Source organism: Arachis duranensis, chromosome 6 (assembly GCF_000817695.3).
Source record: "Arachis duranensis cultivar V14167 chromosome 6, aradu.V14167.gnm2.J7QH, whole genome shotgun sequence".
In the NCBI taxonomy this organism is placed as follows: domain Eukaryota; kingdom Viridiplantae; phylum Streptophyta; class Magnoliopsida; order Fabales; family Fabaceae; genus Arachis; species Arachis duranensis.
In genome coordinates, this window is record NC_029777.3 from 11,530,733 (window position 1) to 11,551,913 (window position 21,181).

Below are 21,181 nucleotides of genomic sequence, written 5' to 3' on the forward strand. Positions count from 1 at the left end.
GTTTACTTGGGAGGTGACGATTTGCGAATCGCTGCATATCTCCAACCTTGTTGCCCCGACCTCTGCTGCTAAGGTTAAGCCTCCTATAAGGGCTTCGTACTCTGCTTGGTTGTTTGAAACGGGAAAATCGAACTTAATTGACTGTTCGTATACAACTCCAGCCGGGCTTTCCAGGATAATCCCGGCACCCCCGAACATCTGGTTGGAGGCTCCGTCTACATGGAGCTTCCACCGTGTGTTCGTGTCTTCGACCAGGTCCCCCGCTACTTCCACTAGAAAATCCGCCATCGCCTGCGCTTTGATGGCTTGCCGGGGTTCGTATCGTATGTCGTATTGAGAGAGTTCAATCGACCAGGTCATCATTCTCCCCGCCAAGTCGGGTTTTTGGAGCACTTGACGGATCCCCTGATCCGTTCTTACTACGATCTGGTGACTTTGGAAGTATTGCTTCAATCTCCTCGAAGAGGTCAGGAGTGCCAGAGCTAACTTCTCCAATTTGTTATATCTTAGCTCTGCCCCTTGTAAGGCCCTGCTGACAAAATAGACTGGTTGTTGTGTCCGTCCTTCTTCTCGTACCAAAACTGAGGCCAAGGCTTCTCTTGTTATGGCGATGTACAGGTATAACGGCTCCCCTTCTTTTGGCTTCCCGAGGACAGGTGGTGCCGCCAGGATTTCTTTAAAATGCCTAAAGGCTTCCTCGCATGCGGGTGTCCATTCGAACGCCATTCCTCTCTTCATGAGATTGAAGAAAGGTAGGGCCTTTGTTGCCGACGCTCCGAGAAAACGTGATAATGAGGCCAGCCGACCTGCCAACCTTTGGACGTCCTTAATACTGCCTGGGCTCTTCATTTGGAGTATCGCCTGGCACTTCTCCGGGTTGGCTTCTACCCCTCTTTGGGTTATCATGAATCCGAGGAACTTTCCAGCTTCCACAGCGAAAGCACACTTGAGGGGATTCAGCCTCATACCGTGTTGCCTGAGGGACGCGAATACACTCGCCAGGTCGTTCAAAAGGTCGTCAGGTCGTGTTATTTTTGCGAGGATGTCATCCACGTAGACTTCAACTGTCTTCCCTATGAGGTCGTGGAATATCCTATTCATCAGCCTCTGGTATGTTGCTCCCGCATTTTTTAGGCCGAACGGCATCACCTTATAGCAGAAAGTTCCTCCTGGCGTTATGAATGCCGTCTTGTCTTCGTCTGGACGGTGCATCGGTATCTGGTTGTAGCTGGAGTAGGCGTCCATGAAACTTTAATACCGGTATCCCGCCGCAGCGTCGACGAGTGCATCTATGTTAGGGAGGGGGAAGCAATCCTTGGGACATGCTTTGTTAAGGTCAGAATAGTCTAGGCACATTCTCCACTTGCCGTTGTGCTTTTTCACCAACACTACATTCGAGAGCCATGTATAGTAGTCTACTTCCCGTATGAAGCCTGCTTCTAGGAGGCTGGCCGTCTGCCTGGCCACCTCCTCTGCTCTTTCCGCCGACATCTTTCTCCTCCGTTGGGCCACTGGGCGTGCTTCCGCCTTGACGACTAGATGATGCGAGATGATTTTTGGGTCTATGCCCGGCATGTCGGCCGGAGTCCAGGCAAACAAGTCCTTGTTGGCTCTTATCATTTCGACCAAAGGCTCCTTCAACTCGTGTGGGAGGTTCTTGTTAACGAACGTGAATTTTTCCTCTTCGTCACCGATTCTGAACTTCTCCAGATCCCCTTCTGGTTCTGGTCTAGGCTTGTCGTCTACTCTGGCATCTAGGTCGGCTAGGAACACACCGGACGCCTCCTTGGACTTCTTTCTAAGGGAGAGGCTGGCATTGTCACAAGCGACCGCCGTCTCAAGGTCTCCTCTTATGGACCCTATGGATCCGTCGTCGGTAACGAATTTCATGATTAGCAGCTTTGTGTTGATTATGGCCTCGAAATCATTGATCGTTTTTCTTCCCAGAATGATATTATAGGCGGTGGAGTCTCGGAGGATCACGAACTCGGCCATCGCCGATCTCCTGTCCTGGGATTGCCTTACTGAGATTGGCAGGGATATTATTCCGTCTGGTTTGATGAAGTGGTCGCCCAATCCAATGACCCCGTGTTGGTGAGTCGTTAGATCGGCATCCTTTAATCCCAGCGCATCGAACACGTTGCGGAACATGATGTTCGAGTCCGCTCCCGTGTCGACAAGGATGCGCATGACGAGACCGGTCCCCACTCGGGCCGTTATGACCATGGGTGGGTTTTCCTGGACGTCGTCGAACCATTGGTCTTCTGGGCCGAAAGAAATGAATGGAGGCTTCTTAGAGTTTCGCGTCGACGAGGAGGAGATCGACAATATCTTTGTGTCCTTGTGTGCGGATCTGGATCTTGGTGCGGCGTTTTTGGCCGTTACTACGTTTATCACAGTGAGGCCGTGTTCTCCGCCTTCTGGCTCTTGTCGCCGCTTTGCCGAACGGGTTTTGCCTTCTTCGTCTTGGTCGCGGTAGCGCCTCCTTGGCTCCCTGATTAGGTGGGAGAAGGCCGCTAGTTTTCCTTCCCTTATCGCTTGTTCCAGTGCATCTTTCAGGTCAAAACAATCCTGCGTTAGGTGGCCATAACCCTTGTGGTAGTCACAATAAAGGTTTTTGTTCCCTCTAGTGCGGTCCTTGAGTGGTCGGGGCTTCGGCAGGATTCCTTTTTCGGCTATTTGTTGGTAAACTTCCGCGACGGGGAGAGCGAGCGGAGTGTAGTTGGTGAATTTCCCGACTCGGGGGAATGTCCTTGGTGCCTTACTTAGCGCCTCTTCCCTGGTTTGTCCCTTTGGCCTTTCCCCATTGCCCTGTTGTCGGGTTTGATTGTAGCTGGGCTGCCGTTTGTTGGCGGCCACGACTCGGCTGACTTCCTCGTCGTTTATGTACTCTTTGGCTACCGTCTGGATCTCATGCATTGTCCAAACCGGTTTCGTGGTAAGATGTTTTCGGAAGTTCTCGTTGAGGAGGCCGTTTGTCAGGCAAAGACTGGCCACCGAGTCGGTTAGGCCATCGATTTCCAAGCATTCATCGTTGAACCGATCTAGGTACCTCCTGGTCGGTTCTCCTTGTCTCTGGGTTACCCCTAGAAGGTTGATGGGGTGCTTTGCCTTCGCTATCCGTGTTGTAAATTGGGCCAGGAATGCACGGCTGATGTCCGAGAAACTGTAGATGGATCCTTGCGGGAGGCCGTTAAACCACCTGATCGCTGGCCCCGCTAAGGTTACTGGGAAGGCACGGCATCTTACCTCGTCCCCCACTCCCTCCAGATTCATCCTGGTCTCAAAGGCCGTGAGGTGTTCTAAAGGGTCTTGAGTTCCGTCGTACCTCATGTCTGTTGGTTTGTCGAAGTGTTTCGGCAACCGGACCTCGAGGATAGATCAGTGGAATGGGGTGACGCCCATTATCACAGGTTGTCGTGTTCTCTCGGATCTCCTTTCCCCGTCTTTGCGACCTCTTGCCGCTCGGCGGGTTAGCCTGCCCCGGGAGTAGATGATCGTGTCATTTCATCTTCTCGGGATAGGAGACTCCTTCCGCGTGCTCTTCGCTTCCGTTCGGGATGCGGATGTACGCGCGCGGGCGGCTTCGGTGAGAGTCTTCCTCCTCGCTTTCGGGGGACGGGGTGTAGCTGGGATCGGTAGTTCGTTCGTCCCGCTCCCGGTCGGCCAGCTGTCGCTCCAAGTTCTGGACCCTATGGCGTAGCTCCTGCATTATTATGGCGCTGTCGCCGCCTGTTCCCCCGAAGGGTCGTGCTCTCGTGTGCTGTTCTGTGTGTTGTCGGGGGGACCTCCGCCGCCCCCTTAGCGAGGCGACGGAGGCTGCCCCCTCCGCTCCGGCTGCTCGAGCTTGGTCTCCGGGACCCAGCGCGACTTCCATTTAGGTCGAATCCCCACAGACGGCGCCAATGTTCGGTAGTCGGTTTCCGGACAGGTCGGGTGAGTAGGTGAGGGAGTGGGAACGCCTCTACTTCGGTCGTGCTGGAGTTGGGCTTGCCGAGTAGCCGAGTACTCGTTGCCGAAGGAGAATGAGGGGGGTGCCACCTGCAAAGACACTCCGACGCTCTAGTCAGCAATGTGCAGGCGGGAAAATGGTTAGATGAAAGGGTATGACGTACCTCGAGGGAAGGGTAGGTCCTTCCCTATTTATACCGTGTCAGAGGTGGGCCCTGGGGGGGACAGGCCCATTTTCCCCGAAGCTTCCTCAACCATATTGATGGGGTGATGAGGACGCGTGTCCTGGCACCGTGGCGAGCGCTAAGGACTCGGTCGCTCGGATCGGATTCTCGATGAGTCGGGCCGACCCGCTCGTGGTTTGGACCGGACCGTAACAGTTACTAATTACTTAGTACTTCATGATACAAATACAAAAGAAAAAGTATTACATATTTTCTAATTTAAAGTAAAAGTTTTTAATAACAGATTACTCTTGAATTAATCACTTTTATTACTTTTATTATTACTGATACTTTTTTTTGAATGTGTTAACTTTTTCTATCTACATTTACAATTTATCTACGTGTTTGCGTGAATAAAACAAAGAAAGAGTACAATTATGAGGTGAATGTAAACCATGTTTAAATTGTTAATTATTGTGAAAAATAAAGGAGCACTATTAGTGTTTGGAAAAATAATGTAATGCAATTTAATATAAATTAAGTACTATTTTAATTTCTATTGTTTGGGTTAAATAGCAGAAAATTTAAAACATCATTTATATTTTGATAGAATCACTTATGAATAACAACCTAACATAATATTTTATAGCATTTTTTTTAATAGTAATCTTTTTTGTTTGCTTAAAAATTTTCATATACTTTTTTGAACAATCTCAATGCTTTTTTATTTTTTATGCCAAATAATATTTTAAATATATTTTACATTCACGTTATTATAGTCTTCATTTGTCTTTATTATTTTATACTTTATGCCAAATAATATTTTAAATATATTTTATGCCAAATAATATCTTGCTAGTTATTTATTATTAGGGGGTAAGTATGGTTTTGGTCCCTAGAGTTTATCGTCAGAATCAAAACCGTCCCTCATTTAATTTTTTATTTAAAATCGTCCTTAACGATTTTTTTCGTATTAAAATCGTTCTTTTTTATTTAAAATTTTAATTTAATTTCTAAATTACTCCTGCTTTAAAAAAAAGGGTAAGTATTGTTTTGGTCCCTAACGTTGAGACTGAAATCGAAACCGTCCCTCATCTAATTTTCGATTTAGAATCGTCCTTAACATTCTTTTTTTTGTATTAAAATGCCTTTTTTTATTTTTTGGGACAATTTCCAAACTCACGTACACCCTTAAGGTGATCTATTTCACTTGTATGGCAACAGTTGATACAACAGCTCCATAAATGGATCATACAGACACACTACATACGAATATCTAGATCCCTATTTTACAAAGATTCTTATCCACAAACAAACATTCTTCAATGTTCTAGCATTTTGCATGGCAGTTTCAACTTAAGTAACAAGTTGATCTTGTAATTATAGAAAATTTGTAAAATCAACCACCTACTGTCACTACAACAAAATCTAATTCCAGCAGCCATTTTAGGGAAGCGGTGAATTAGAACCGCCGTTGCTGCTGTGCCTAATTTCACCTACCAGTGGTATTAATCAACCGCGTCTGAAGCACAAACCCACAGCAGCCATCATGTTCGCTCCACGGCGGTTTATGAAATTCGCGCCATATCCTGCTTAGACCGCCTAATTCCCCTTTCGTTCACACTTCTCGCTAGCTCCACTACCCACTACTATCCGCCATCCATTACCTCAATTTTTCATGCTTCCAAAACCTAGCTCTGCTCCCAAAACCCCAGTTGCAGCGAAAAAACCCTCTTCGTGCAGAACAAAAATCTGCAAGGAAGCACGGCTTAGCAAAACTATACGCATTTGTTCTTGTTTCTGGTAAGCTAATTGTGTTTTGCTTTGTTATTTTCTGATTCAATTTTATGCTTCTTCTAGTTATTAATCACTGATAACCCATTATCTTATTCTTTAGTTGTTTCTGCTTCTTGTTAATCACTCTGAACGCACAGATTTCTCTCTTGGAAGCGCAAATTTCTTCATTTTAAGGTTACTCTCTCTCTTTCTCTATTAGGATTTTCTTCTCTCTCTATTTGAATTACAAACAGTTTTCGATGAAGCATATAGCTTGTTGCGGAGTTTAAGACACAAAAGAAGGGACACTAATGCCATAATGAGAGAGAGTAAGGTAAGAAATTGGGTAGCAGAAGAGGTAACGGTTAGAAGATCCGTTTTTGTGGCAATTTGCCTTCGTGAATTGTTTACTCTAACTCCTATCAGTGATTCATGCTTTTTTAATTTCTACAAATAATAATATAGTATATTGATTCATATTCTAATTATTCTTGGATAAAAGGTCAGTCTTATAAGATTTTTTTTATTATAAATAAAGCATGAATCAATACAATGTCGCACAAAACAAATATCTCTTTCACTATGGTTGGCAGATCAGCATTTTTTTTCCGAAAAACAAAATATTTTTGTAGTTGTTACTAAATAGTACACATGGCTTTAAACTAGAAAAGAAACATGTTAATACTATGGAAGTTATGGATAAGTCGTGGATTAAGAGACCACGGAATTCTCTTGAGTATGCACAAGGTGTTTCAAGATTTATTAAATACTGTTATTTCATTTTCATTTTCTCATTCATATATTAATTTTAATATCCCTTGATACGTTGCATAAATGTCTAAGAGAAAGATTGTTTCTTCACGTGAGAATATAGACTCGTGTGTTTAATTATTCACTACCCGTTGATCAATTTGAATCTTGTCAATCCATATAGTCTAAACCTACTTTATCTACTGGTTCAGAAGTTCCACATGTTCAATTAGATGTATCAGAGAAAAAGTCCAACAAGTACTGGACAGTTGATTTGGAAGGTACGTTATAAAATTTAGTTCAATTATAGCACTGTATATCAAAAGATGTATAAGGAAGGAAGTATAATAATGTATGGTATACGATTTGAATAATTTGATAGATGCAAATGGAATGATCAAGGAAGGCCACTTAAGGTTGAAAGATGTGTGGGTACTGTCTCGTGAGACTAAAATTATTGTGCATTGGAACGAGCATGGCCAACCGATTGGTGAATCTGGTGGCTTGTTTTTGGGAGCTGTTGCTAGAAATTTCAAGAACTTTTTTATAAGTTATGAGAAATGGTCTTTGGTTCCAACAGAGCCATACAAAAATAGAGCCTATAGAGATATTATTCAGGTTCTTTTTTATTTAATTATTTAATAATAATTAAATAATTTTCAATAAATGCATTCCTATGTTATGGTATTGTGTCATTTTTGGACAATTTCAATTGTTATTAATTAATGAAAATAAATATTTTTTTTGTACCTTATCCTTGTTCATAATTCAAGCTCAAAAGGGGATTGACGTATTGGATATAAAATCATTCATGTGCTTTAAGTTCAAGTTTTTGAAATAGATGGTTCGCCAGTTTCGATCAAAGTGTCATAAGGCATAATTTGAGACTGAGATGATCTCAGGTATAAGGTGACATTCTTTTAGGAGGAGGCTCGTCAGAGGCAATCATCCATCCTACTCAAATCCGAGCGACCTGCTGTATACTCACGGGTCACATCTTGTGCTCTTGATCATGATGCGGAATGTGTCACTAAGATATTAGTTAGAGGGATTTGCAGGATACACAACCTAAGGATTTGGGAAAAACCCCTACAACAAATATACGTTGACCTCATCCTCTCCGAGTACAATCCTTTCAAGATTGTCAAGGATGGAAAGCTGGTGGCTTACCCATGGGACATGCCTCCTCCTCCAACAAATTCGGCAATCCTCTCATCTTCGATGTCTTCTTCACCGTTTTCACATATTCTTGCATTCCTTCCTTTGAAAAAGAGTGAGCCCTTGAATCTCTATGATCCCCTGCGCAATTATTTTGTCCTCAAATACTCTGAGAGCGTGGCAAAGAGAGTAGAAGGCCTTCTCAAAATGCTACACAAATTGCGCAATGAGATGCTGCGTGATGACCTTTCTCTACCCTCTCGCTGTGACTGCCTCATCCGTTATTTCAAATGCCTTTGCATGATTGAGCCTTTCTTCCCTATGAATACCTCACCCAACTCTCCTATCTTCGTTTGGTACAGTGCCATCAACCCGCAACAGGCCTCTTCTCAGCATAACATCCATTTGGAGGAGGCCTCTATTCTCTTCAACTTGGCAGCCCTCTGCACCTACATTGCTCTCTTCTGCAATTTCACCACCATCCAAGGCCATCTCCTTGCCTTGGGCGCCTTAAGTGATGCTTTAAATTGGTTGTTTCTACCGAGTTTTTAGTCTAAGAAGGCATCTTGCACAATTGACTTGTCAGAACAATACACCACTATATATGATAAACAATGAGATTGTCAGCTTGAAATTGAAGTTTTGTCCTCACCAATCTGATGTATCATCGTTACCTGGATATCCTGTATGTATAATCATATACCTTTTCAGTTGATCTTTCCTTAGTACAATTGATTGATGTCAATTTTGTTTTGTTAAATTGTTTGATTGAAATAATGCAGGCTTCAACTTATGATCCGTCGACGTTTGGGACTTTAGCCGAGGATGTTTGGTATATTAGTATGAGAAAATGACAAAGTTTTTTATTGTGTTTTGGTTTTAAGGCACGATTAGATCGTTTTCTTTAGAGATATATTTGTCTCCATACTTAGTTGCTATAGGGTTGATAACAATACTCTCAGGATACAATGAAACCTAAAAATTTCTTAATTAGTAATAGTAAGAAATTCTCAACTCTTTTGAACAAAGAAAATATCTTAATAGTTGAATAAATTGTACGTACTTGTATTTGAAATAGTGGACAAGAACTTATTTATACATATTACACGTAGCAATTATGATTAGTTAGGTACACAAATAGTTATGTCTTTTTATTGCCAATAAATATAATATTTTGAATATACACAATTTTTTTAAAGAGTTGGGTCTCTTTAGCCAATAGACAGAATGTTTTGAACATACACAATCCAGGTTGTGTCCCTTCAACCAAATGGTATTAAACGGTTAGTAACCGTTTTTTAATATTAATAATAATATTAATAATAATATCAATAATATTAATAATATTAATTAATCAAATTTGTAAATACCTTTCAATCCCTCGCTATTTACAAAATTTAAATGTCATACAAGTATATGTATAAAAAATATGTCACTAAGATTAAACATTCTTTTAGTGTAAATTTTAAAGTTATAACGAAATAATAGATGTCTAATCGATTAAACCTATACTCCATATACTAGTACCAAAAATCATACACATTACTTATACCGTCCAAATTCAAGAGTTTATAATTTTAAGCACTTATATGGCCTTGTACTCATCTTGATTTCATGAATATTTACAAGAATAAAATCTCTAAAATTCTCGATTAGAGCGGCACCACTCTTATATTCATATAGGTGGAATCTTTTGATAAATAATATTATCATTCCATTAAGAGTTTTAACTCACCCTCCTAATTTAGTGTAAATAGCACTAAATCCTATACCTTAGTATTTCAGTTACTAAATAACTTGTTATTACCCATTAAACCTGGAAACTAGTGGTCTACTAGAATAAAGTTGGGTTTTTATTGTTTAGTAATTTCTTTGAGATCTTACATAAGTGATGGTAATTACACATCATTTATTAGTTGCCTCACAAACTCATGTCTCAAACTTATATGTCTAGACTTTCCATTATAAACCTTATTATATGCTAGAGACATGGTTGATTCGCTATCAGCCACAATTTTATATCATATAACAAATTTCTTAACCACTCCGCATCTTTACGTGCGGCTTTACATGTTTGTTTCTTTGAGACCCAACTTATTGCTCCACCACCTATGGTGAAAATCCATCTTGAAGTGAATTTGTTATCACTAAGATTTGTAATCCAACTTGTGTCGGAGTAACCTTTTAAAAAGATAAAGTATATTTTTTATCCTAAAATTTACTAAAATTTTTAAAAATACTTTTAAGTTTTATTTTGTCTAATTTTGTTCTAGAAATTTTTTAAAAAATTAGGACCAATTCAAGAATAATACATGATAATTATGTCTAATTTAATTGTGTTAAAAGTTGTTTTTATAAAATTATTATTAAATTAGTTATAAAATTTTTTAAAAAATTAGCTATTAAGGATAGATTTAGATTTAAAGATTTTTGATATAAAATTGAGACATTAAAATTATCTGTTCTTATATTTTTTAACAAATTTTAAAAATAAAAAATATACTTTACCAAAAAAATCATAGATACGTACTATTATTATATTGCCGGAAATGAGCATTAATAGCTTCATTCACGTTTCCTCCCGATTCCTAATAGCATCAATCAAAGTTGTTAAAAGAAAAAGAAAAATATCATAATTATAATGATAGAAAAAAAGATTACCTCTATCCTTTGGAGTGCAAGAGACTCGGGTGCGCCGGTCATTAATATCTGTAAATATTTATCATGATTTTGTTACACATAATTTTTTATTATCTTATTTAATCTAAATTTATAAATTTTATATGTTTCAAAAATAAACAAATATTAAAATTTTTATAATTAATGATTGCTAATAGTTTTATTTATATTTGAGAAATAAGGTTTGACTTTGGATATACTAATAACTAATAAGCTACAAAATTTATTATTATTATTATTATTATTTGTGTTTTTTCTTGAGTAGATATATTTTTTTAATTGGAATAGATTAAATTTATATAAGACAAAAACTTTTACTATTGGATTTATGTTTAATAATATAATTTTGTTTTACACATAATAAATAAAATTTTATTTTATTTTTTGGATAGAAGACTGTTATATTTAACCGAAAAAAATATTACCTTAATTTTTTTTGGAGATTAAAATGTCTATTTTTTAAAATTCTTGAGGATTGATCTGAATAATTACTTGATCAAAAAATGAAAATGAACTGAAACTAATTTATCTAACAAAATAAAATTTTAAAAATTAATTTAGTAATTAAAATTTATTAAAAAATAAAAGATAGTATGACAAATTCTTAATTCATCTAATATTTTTTTCTCACACTTTAGAAGATTTTTTTACCTACCACAATAATACAGGTTGTGTCTTGGGTTCCAAGTTTCAACATACCATGCATCGTGCTATCAAAATAAACAGCATCTTATTCGTGATTAACACTAGGGTACTACCCATTCTCAATTCACTTACCTGCCAATACCCTACTCCAAATATCTAATCTTCCAAAGTCCCCAGTCTATTTCGTCTCTCCAACAAGGCTACCATTTCCAAGGTCGGACACATTTATTGTTACTTTTTCTTCTTTCGATTGCTCCAATCTTATTGTCTTTCTTATGTTGCTGGTTTTGTTTCAATTGGTTGTATCCAATACTTTTCTGATCCATTTTTGCTTTCAATTTTGATTTTGCAGGGTTAGGGTTTTTGTCCTTTTTTTAACTTGGATTTAAAGAGAGTAGAGAAAAATGTCGCACCTTGGTGGTGGTGCCGAGGCACACCCACCGTTCAAGCAGTACGAGTACGTGCCAACTCGAGCACGGTTCAAGCAGGAGGAAAGAGAGAAGATTGAGGAGGAAATGAAGGGGACAGATTTGCAGCCTATTTTGGAGCAGTTGCATGCAACAAGGGCCTCTGCGAAGGAGAGGCAGAAGAAGAACTTGGAGAAGAGTATAAGGGAAGAGGCACGTCGGTTGAGGGATGATACCGGCTGTGATGGGGACAGGGACAGTGAGAGGAGCAGGAGGGGGCTTGCTGATAGAGATGCAGAGAGTGGATGGTTGAAAGGTCAGCGTCAGATGCTTGATCTAGATAACCTTGCTTTTGCACAAGGTGGTTTGTTTATGGCAAAAAAGAAGTGTGACCTTCCAGATGGGTCTTATGAAGAAATTCATGTGCCGGCTTTGAAGGCTAAACCACTTAAGGAGAATGAGAAGCTTGTTAAGATATCTTCTATGCCGGACTGGGCACAACCAGCCTTTAAAGGAATGACACAGTTGAATAGGGTTCAGAGCCAGGTTTACGAGACTGCTCTTTTCACGCCTGACAATCTTCTTCTTTGTGCTCCAACTGGGGCTGGTAAAACTAATGTGGCGGTCCTCACAATTCTCCATCAGATTGCCCTGCATAGAAATCCAGATGATGGTTCAACTGATCATAGTGCATACAAAATTGTTTATGTTGCACCTATGAAAGCCCTTGTAGCTGAGGTTGTTGGGAATTTATCCAATCGGCTGCAGAGTTATGATGTTAAAGTTAGGGAGCTCAGTGGAGATCAATCGCTAACCCCACAACAGATAGAGGAGACTCAAATTATTGTAACAACACCTGAGAAGTGGGATATTATCACTCGGAAGTCAGGAGATCCTACTTACCCACAACTTGTGAAACTAGTTATCATTGATGAGATCCATCTTCTTCATGATAATAGAGGTCCTGTTCTTGAAAGCATTGTTGCTAGAACAGTAAGGCAGATTGAAACCACAGAAGAGCATATTCGGTTGGTGGGTTTGTCTGCTACTCTCCCTAATTACGAAGATGTGGCACTATTTTTACGAGTTCATCTGGAGAAGGGGTTGTTCTATTTTGATAATAGTTATAGGCCTGTTCCTCTTTCTCAACAGTATGTTGGAATCACAGTAAAAGAGCCACTTCAGAGGTTCCAGTTGATGAATGATATTTGCTATGAGAAAGTTATGGCTGTGGCAGGAAAACATCAAGTTCTTATATTTGTACATTCAAGGAAAGAAACTGCTAAAACAGCTAAAGCCATCAGAGATACTGCTCTTGCAAAAGATACTCTTGGTAGATTCCTTAAAGAAGATAGTGCAAGTCGGGAGATTCTTCATACTCATACTGACCTTGTGAAGAGCAATGATCTTAGGGATCTTCTGCCATATGGTTTTGCAATTCATCATTCCGGTTTGAACAGGACAGATCGTCAGATTGTTGAGGATCTCTTTGCTGATGGGCATGTGCAAGTTTTGGTATCCACCGCAACCCTTGCCTGGGGTGTGAATCTTCCAGCTCACACGGTGATAATTAAGGGAACACAGATTTACAGTCCGGAGAAGGGAGCATGGACTGAACTGAGCCCTCTTGATGTGATGCAGATGCTGGGTCGTGCTGGAAGGCCCCAGTACGACTCTTATGGTGAAGGAATAATTGTTACTGGCCATAGTGAGTTGCAGTATTACCTCTCAGTTATGAATCAGCAACTTCCTATTGAGAGCCAGTTTGTGTCCAAGTTGGCTGATCAGCTGAATGCAGAAATTGTTCTTGGTACTGTCCAAAATGCTAGAGAAGCCTGTGATTGGCTTGCACAGACTTACTTGTATGTCCGCATGCGGCGTAATCCTTCACTTTATGGTTTAGAACCTGATGTGCTGACAAGAGATATAAGATTGGAGGAAAGAAGAGCTGATTTGGTAAGTATCACTGCAATATAAGTTTTAATTGTATCATAATGCATTATTACATGAACCAAAAAGATGTCTGTCATTAGTTGGTTTTTTTTTATAAGTTTTTACTTGACACTTTCTTTTTCTGTTTATTCATTAAGAACCTTTTCCCCCTTCCCTTTTCATTTGTTTGTGTGCGTGCGCGCAACATATATATGGATCGGCTTTGTAGTCATGTTTATGCTTGTCAGTGTCATGGTTTCTGTAGAATTATTTAAAGGGTACTAGATCTTCATCGGCCAAGAAAAACTTGATGTTGCACTGCAATATATGCTTTCATTGTGTCGTTATGCATCATTTACCTGAACCAAACTGATTTCTTTGCCTTTATTTGGTTTGTTTTATTTAGTTATTTTTATTTTTTAACCCAACACTGGTTTATTTGTCATGGGTCTTTAATTGTTAATCTGTTTTTTGTGTGTGAATGTATGGAATGTCTCTCTAGTCATGTTTATGCTTGTCAAGTCATGGTTTGTGTAGAATTGTTTAAAGTGGTTACTAGTTCATTATAGGCTGAGAAACTTAAGGTTTGTTTAGTTTCAGAAAATGCTTTGTATTTTTATTTCGTGCGTCCGGAATTAATTACAAAGACGCCACATGGTTTCCATTCTATTTTTCACTTGAGGAAAAATTTGTTGTTTCACCCCCAAAAATTGCCTGGTTTCCTTTACCTGGAATTGGTATTTTCTCTTTCGATAATATGGTGGACGAATTTGAGTGATGTTAATGCAGATGTTTTGGATGTGTATTCTTGTATTGCCCATTCCTGTCTTTTACTGGTTTAATGGCTAATCTTAATCTCTCTGATTGAAATCTTGCAGATTCATACAGCTGCAACCATCTTGGATAGAAATAATTTGGTGAAGTATGACAGGAAGAGTGGGTATTTTCAGGTCACTGACTTGGGTCGCATTGCGAGTTACTACTACATACCACATGGAACCATCTCCACATATAACGAGCATTTGAAGCCTACGATGGGAGACATAGAGCTATGCCGATTGTTCTCACTGAGTGAAGAATTCAAGTATGTGACGGTAAGGCAGGATGAGAAGGTGGAGCTAGCAAAGCTTTTAGACCGTGTTCCCATTCCCATCAAGGAGAGTTTGGAAGAGCCAAGTGTGAAAATCAATGTTTTGCTTCAAACATACATTTCACAGTTAAAGCTTGAAGGGCTTTCACTAACATCTGATATGGTTTTCATAACTCAGGTTAGACTGTGTTCTATTCTATTGAGATATTAATGGTCAATTTGGTTAAAGAAATAAGAAAACATGTTTTCATTTTCTGAAACAGATTTTATTTTCATATTTTCAAGTTCTAGGAAACATGTTTGGTTTGACTATATTTTCTGTCTTTAAAAGTTTGAAAACATTGAAAATCCGTTTGATTTGCCAATTTTCAAATTGTTAAAACTTTTAGAATAAGTAAATATCAATTTAAAAATAATTTAAACGTGAAATATAAATAAAAAAGGAACTTAATTTTATTATGCATCATATTACATGTCATTGTTTTCAAAAATTATGAACTAAAAAATATTTTACATGAACTTCAAAATAAATTGAAATTGTGATATTAGAATATGTTTAATTTTCCCTATAATGTACATGCCTGTATTTTATAACTTGGTACAGTTATGTTGATCTTTTTTTTTCCCCTTAAAATGCAAACTCGGATACAAACTGATTTTTCTTTTCATATCCATTATCAATTCCTTAACACGAAATTAACCTCATTATGAATGCAACTACAATTAATTGAAAGGGAGGAAATGATAAAAATACCAAAAAGGCTCAAAATCACTATTTCATGAAATTACTGTTAATGTATATGAAGATTAAAAGGAAGAAGGAAACTGTTGCAACAATGCTTGACAGTGGTCGCTTGGGGCATGTTTGGCGCCGGCAACGGAGCAGGAGGCAGTGCCAGCAAGGCTTGGAAGCAGTTTTGCAAAGTGGGCAACATTCCCAGCTGTGAGGGTGAAGTGATAAAGGGGTTTTGGGTGGGGGTACTATTTAAAAGGAAGGTTGAAAAGAAAAAGAAAGAAGTTCAGCTTAATTATGGGACATGCCACCATGTTTTCATATCTCAGTTTTTGTCAAAATTTTCTTAGAGAACACTTCAAAAAATGCAGATTCCATGTTTTCCAAAATTTAATTTTGAAAATTTTCTAAAATTCTTATAAATAAAAACAGAAAAACACAGCAAAAACACACCAAATTTTCCAGTCTTGCTGACTTTTGTAATTTGTTAGTATTGTACTGATTTTTATTATTTGTTCTTTCAGAGTGCTGGACGCCTTTTGCGGGCTCTTTTTGAGATTGTACTGAAACGTGGATGGGCACAGTTGGCTGAAAAGGCTCTGAACTTGTGCAAGATGGTGACGAAGAGGATGTGGAGTGTCCAAACACCTCTTCGTCAGTTCAATGGTATCCCTGGTGATGTATTAACGAAGTTGGAGAAGAAAGATTTGGCTTGGGAGAGGTATTATGACCTATCATCACAAGAGATAGGTGAACTCATTCGTGCTCCAAAGATGGGAAGGATGCTTCATAAATATATCCATCAATTTCCAAAACTGAACCTTGCAGCTCATGTGCAGCCTATTACTCGGACAGTTCTGAGGGTTGAACTCACAATAACTCCAGATTTTGCATGGGATGACAGAATTCATGGTTATGTTGAGCCCTTTTGGGTGATTGTTGAGGACAATGATGGTGAATATATCCTTCATCATGAGAATTTTATGCTGAAAAAGCAGTTTATTGATGAGGATCATACGCTGAATTTCACAGTTCCAATCTACGAACCTCTTCCTCCTCAATACTTCATCCATGTTGTTTCAGATAGATGGCTTGGGTCACAGACTGTTCTACCTGTTTCCTTCAGACACCTTATCTTACCTGAAAAGTACCCTCCCCCAACTGAACTCTTGGACCTGCAACCACTGCCTGTGACTGCATTGAGAAATCCAAAGTATGAAGCACTTTATCAGGATTTCAAGCATTTCAATCCTATTCAGACCCAAGTATTCACAGTTCTGTATAATTCTGATGACAATGTATTAGTTGCTGCACCAACAGGAAGTGGTAAGACCATCTGTGCAGAATTCGCTATTTTGAGGAATCATCAAAAAGGGCCTGATAGTGTAATGCGTGTTGTTTATATTGCACCTATTGAAGCTCTTGCCAAGGAACGGTATCATGATTGGGAGAAGAAATTTGGTAAAGATGGTCTTGAATTGAAGGTGGTTCAATTGACTGGAGAAACAGCAACTGATTTGAAGCTACTTGAGAAAGGTCAGATTATCATTAGCACCCCAGAGAAGTGGGATGCTTTATCCCGCCGCTGGAAACAGAGGAAACATGTGCAGCAGGTTAGTCTTTTCATCATTGATGAACTCCACTTAATTGGAGGTCAAGGTGGTCCTGTTTTGGAAGTCATTGTTTCGAGGATGAGATATATTGCTAGTCAGGTTGAAAACAAGATTCGTATTGTGGCATTGTCTACCTCTCTTGCAAATGCCAAGGATCTAGGAGAATGGATTGGAGCTACTTCCCATGGTCTTTTCAACTTCCCCCCCGGCGTTCGTCCTGTACCTTTGGAAATACACATTCAAGGTGTAGACATTGCCAATTTTGAGGCAAGGATGCAAGCAATGACGAAACCAACTTCCGCTGCAATTGTTCAGCATGCCAAGAATGCTAAACCTGCTCTTGTATTTGTGCCTACAAGGAAGCATGTGCACACGACAGCTGTGGATCTGATTACATACTCGGGTGCAGACAGCACAGAGAAGCCATTCTTATTGCGGTCCCCAGAAGAGCTTAAACCTTTTCTTGACAAGATTAGTGATAAAATGTTGAAAGCCACTTTACAAGAAGGAGTGGGATACTTGCATGAGGGCTTAAACAATCTGGATTATGATATCGTGACCCAACTGTTTGAAGCTGGCTGGATTCAGGTGTGTGTTTTGAGTAGTTCTATGTGTTGGGGAGTGACATTGTCAGCTCACTTGGTAGTTGTGATGGGCACACAGTATTACGATGGGCGTGAAAATGCACAGTCAGATTACCCTGTTACTGATCTTCTGCAGATGATGGGTCATGCCAGCCGGCCTTTGGTAGATAGTTCTGGGAAATGTGTCATCTTGTGTCATGCACCCCGTAAGGAATACTATAAGAAATTTTTATATGAAGCTTTCCCTGTTGAGAGCCACCTTCATCACTTCTTGCATGATAACTTGAATGCTGAAATTGTTGCTGGGGTTATTGAGAATAAGCAAGATGCTGTAGATTATCTCACATGGACATTCATGTACAGGCGGCTCACACAAAATCCCAACTATTACAATCTACAAGGAGTTAGTCACAGACATCTTTCTGATCACCTTTCAGAGCTTGTGGAAAATACATTGAGTGATTTGGAAGCGAGCAAGTGTATTCTGATCGAGGATGACATGGATCTTTCTCCACTCAATCTTGGTATGATTGCTTCATATTATTACATCAGTTACACAACAATTGAGCGGTTTTCATCATCTTTGACTTCAAAGACAAAAATGAAGGGTCTTTTGGAGGTTCTATCTTCAGCTTCTGAGTATGCTCAGCTTCCAATACGACCTGGGGAGGAAGAGGTGGTTCGCAGATTAATCAATCACCAAAGGTTTTCATTTGAAAACCCCCGAGTCACAGACCCACATATTAAAGCTAATGCTTTGCTGCAGGCCCACTTCTCTAGGCAATTTGTCGGGGGAAATCTTGCACAGGACCAGAGGGAGGTTCTTCTTTCTGCAAATAGATTGCTTCAGGCAATAGTAGATGTAATATCAAGTAATGGTTGGCTAAGCTTGGCTCTTCTTGCCATGGAAGTTAGTCAAATGGTTACTCAAGGAATGTGGGAACGTGACTCCATGCTATTACAACTTCCTCACTTTACTAAGGATCTGGCTAAGAAATGCCAGGAGAACCCAGGGAAGAGTATAGAAACTGTGTTTGATTTATTAGAGATGGACGATGATGAAAGGCGGGAGTTGTTGGGCATGCCAGATTCCCAGTTGTTTGATATTGCCAGATTTTGTAATCGTTTCCCCAATATTGATTTGTCATATGAGGTGATAGACAGTGACGTGCGGGCTGGGGAAGATGTCACAATACAAGTCACTCTCGAACGGGATCAGGCAGAAGTAGGACCTGTTGATGCTCCCAGGTATCCAAAATCCAAGGAGGAGGGATGGTGGCTTGTTGTTGGTGACACCAAACACAACTTGTTGCTTGCCATTAAACGGGTTTCGCTTCAGCGGAAGCTAAAAGCCAAACTGGAGTTTGCTGCTCCTGCTGATGCTGGAAAGAAATCCTATACCCTTTACTTCATGTGTGATTCATTCATGGGCTGTGATCAGGAGTATGCTTTTGCCATTGATGTCAAAGAAGCAGGGGCTGCTGATTGATAGCAGCAGAGAATGAAGAGGTAGATTTCTTTTCCTTTTGCCGTACGTTAAACTTCTAATTGAATGTTTGATGTGATCATCTTATTTTATAGAACACTTGTCAACAATATCTTGCAAGATGTCAGGAGTTGATGTCTGTGTTGTTTTGTTTTGTTGATGGGTTCTGATTAATTAGGTTTGTGGATGTCACTTGGATTATTTAAATTAAATTTTGGTGGCAGTCATGATGTGTCACATAGTGTTGAAATTCTACGATAATCTAATGCCATGCGTGTGTTTTACAAGTAGTAGTATTAACTGCTTCTCTCTCTGTGTTTCGCAATTAAACTGTCTGTTTGAGAATGTACAAAATATTACTACCACCGTGTCAAAATACTGTCGATTTGGAGCGGTAATTTAGAAGATCAATGTTTCCAGACAATGAAAGGGAGTATTTGGTTATTGGGTCATGGCATATTTAATAGGCAATGAACCCTTTTATTTGAATATTCTTTTGCGTGCTTGCTCTGAACCTTGTGAAATCTGTATATCCTTAACAGTTTTGTGAAGCTGCAAATTTGAATGACAATGCTTCCCTGCTTTGGTAGTAATAGTGACACTTTTTTTTTTTTAATTAATCTTTACTTGTTGGTTTGGTGGGAATTTGTGGTAATAGTGAAAGCTCACTTTTTTTTTTTTTTTTTTGGGATTAAGGAACACGCATAAAACAATGGTTGGCAAAGGAGTAACTATCATTCTCAGGACTCAGGAGTAGGAAGTGAAGTAGATGTAGCCTTGCTTATTGGAACACAATTTTGCAGGCCATAACAAGTTGCAACACTAGGAAATGAAGTTTGGATAGGATGCTAAAATTTGGACGCCTGAGCCCTTTATTGATTATTTAGTATTATTTTTGAACTTTGGGATGAAAGGTGTCAATTATGGGCTATTGCATCCAAAGAATGATAGACCTGAATTTCCATTTTTGACCATTTTTACCCCATCTTTATAATGCAGGTGAACTCTTATATTTTTGTACATGCATGTCGTTTCGGAGAACTGCTAGTGTCAGTTAATCTTCCATGTTTTAACTCTAGTTTGTACAGATGTGTTGCCATTTGAATATCAATGATTGTTCTTACTCAACGAAATTTTAACTGGAGAGTTCACTTTTATTTTACTTGTTTTTATGGCCAAATAAATTTCTTATTTTGCTTTTATTTGTCTACATAATATATAGATTGACGCCAGGTATGGTCTATCAATGATAATGTTTGCAGACCAGCTTATCCAACATTGGGGTTAAAGAAAATTAGGGTATAATTAGTTTGATTTATTTATTTTTTTTGTTGTCATTATTTTCTGTTTTCGGTATTGTTAAAAAAAAGTGAATAAAAAATAATTTTATTGATTGGGGTTTTAATGACGTTTTTTATTTTTAATATTGGATAAGAGTGTGTCTTGCTGTATTATGAAGATCAACGGTGTATTATAAAATTGTGGATAATTAAAAGAATATTTTTAAAATAAAAAATTTGAAGGTCAAATTTGCATGCTTAAATTTTATCATAAAATTTGATCTTCAGATTTTTAATCTTCACATTAATAAAAAATATTTAATCTATTTATATTAGTGGGTAATACACTATATTTATCTATCTCTAAAAAAATGAGCTTTTTAGGATGAATTATGACATAATTAATTTTTTTCTGTAGAATTTTAGAGAAAAAATACGATTAATTCTCTCTTATATTTTTTATAATTTAAAATGTGCAATTTTGTATCTAGGAAATTTTTTATGATGATATTAATATCTCTTTTAAATTTATTTTTTCATGTATTTTGAGAAGGTAATTCTTGAAGAAAAAATTAAAGACAAAATCTGTTTGTAGTTTGATGAGTGATGACTTAAGTTTTATATTGCACACGCAGAGGTGGCAACATTATACTATATTCGTAGGTATTCAATCTGATCTAACTCGATTGGGTATAGTTGCCAATCCAATTCATATTTGTGCAAGTTGAATTTCAATCGTATTCAACCAAGTCGTACCCTACGCCTGTATATGTATATGTTATGTTATGTATATGTTATGTTATATAAAACATGTCACAGATAAAAAATGATCCAAGGATTTCTCAATGTAAAAAGTTTTTTACTACTAATCCAAGATTATAAATTAGTACTTTGACGCTTTTGTTTATATAAAAACCAATTCTATTTAGTAAT

General features: G+C 38.6%; 1 protein-coding gene across 1 annotated transcript in view; it reads left to right on the plus strand.

The window, feature by feature from the left end:
- LOC107492791 (DExH-box ATP-dependent RNA helicase DExH12) overlaps positions 1 to 21,181 on the plus strand; it is a gene marked incomplete at its 5' end in the record, with an annotated part of 69,689 nt that overhangs the window by 44,310 nt on the left and 4,198 nt on the right. The window contains one exon of the mRNA XM_052262948.1: positions 15,810 to 18,991. Within this exon, the coding sequence (XP_052118908.1) occupies positions 15,810 to 18,971 (3,162 nt within the window). The remainder of the gene's footprint in view (positions 1 to 15,809; positions 18,992 to 21,181) is intronic.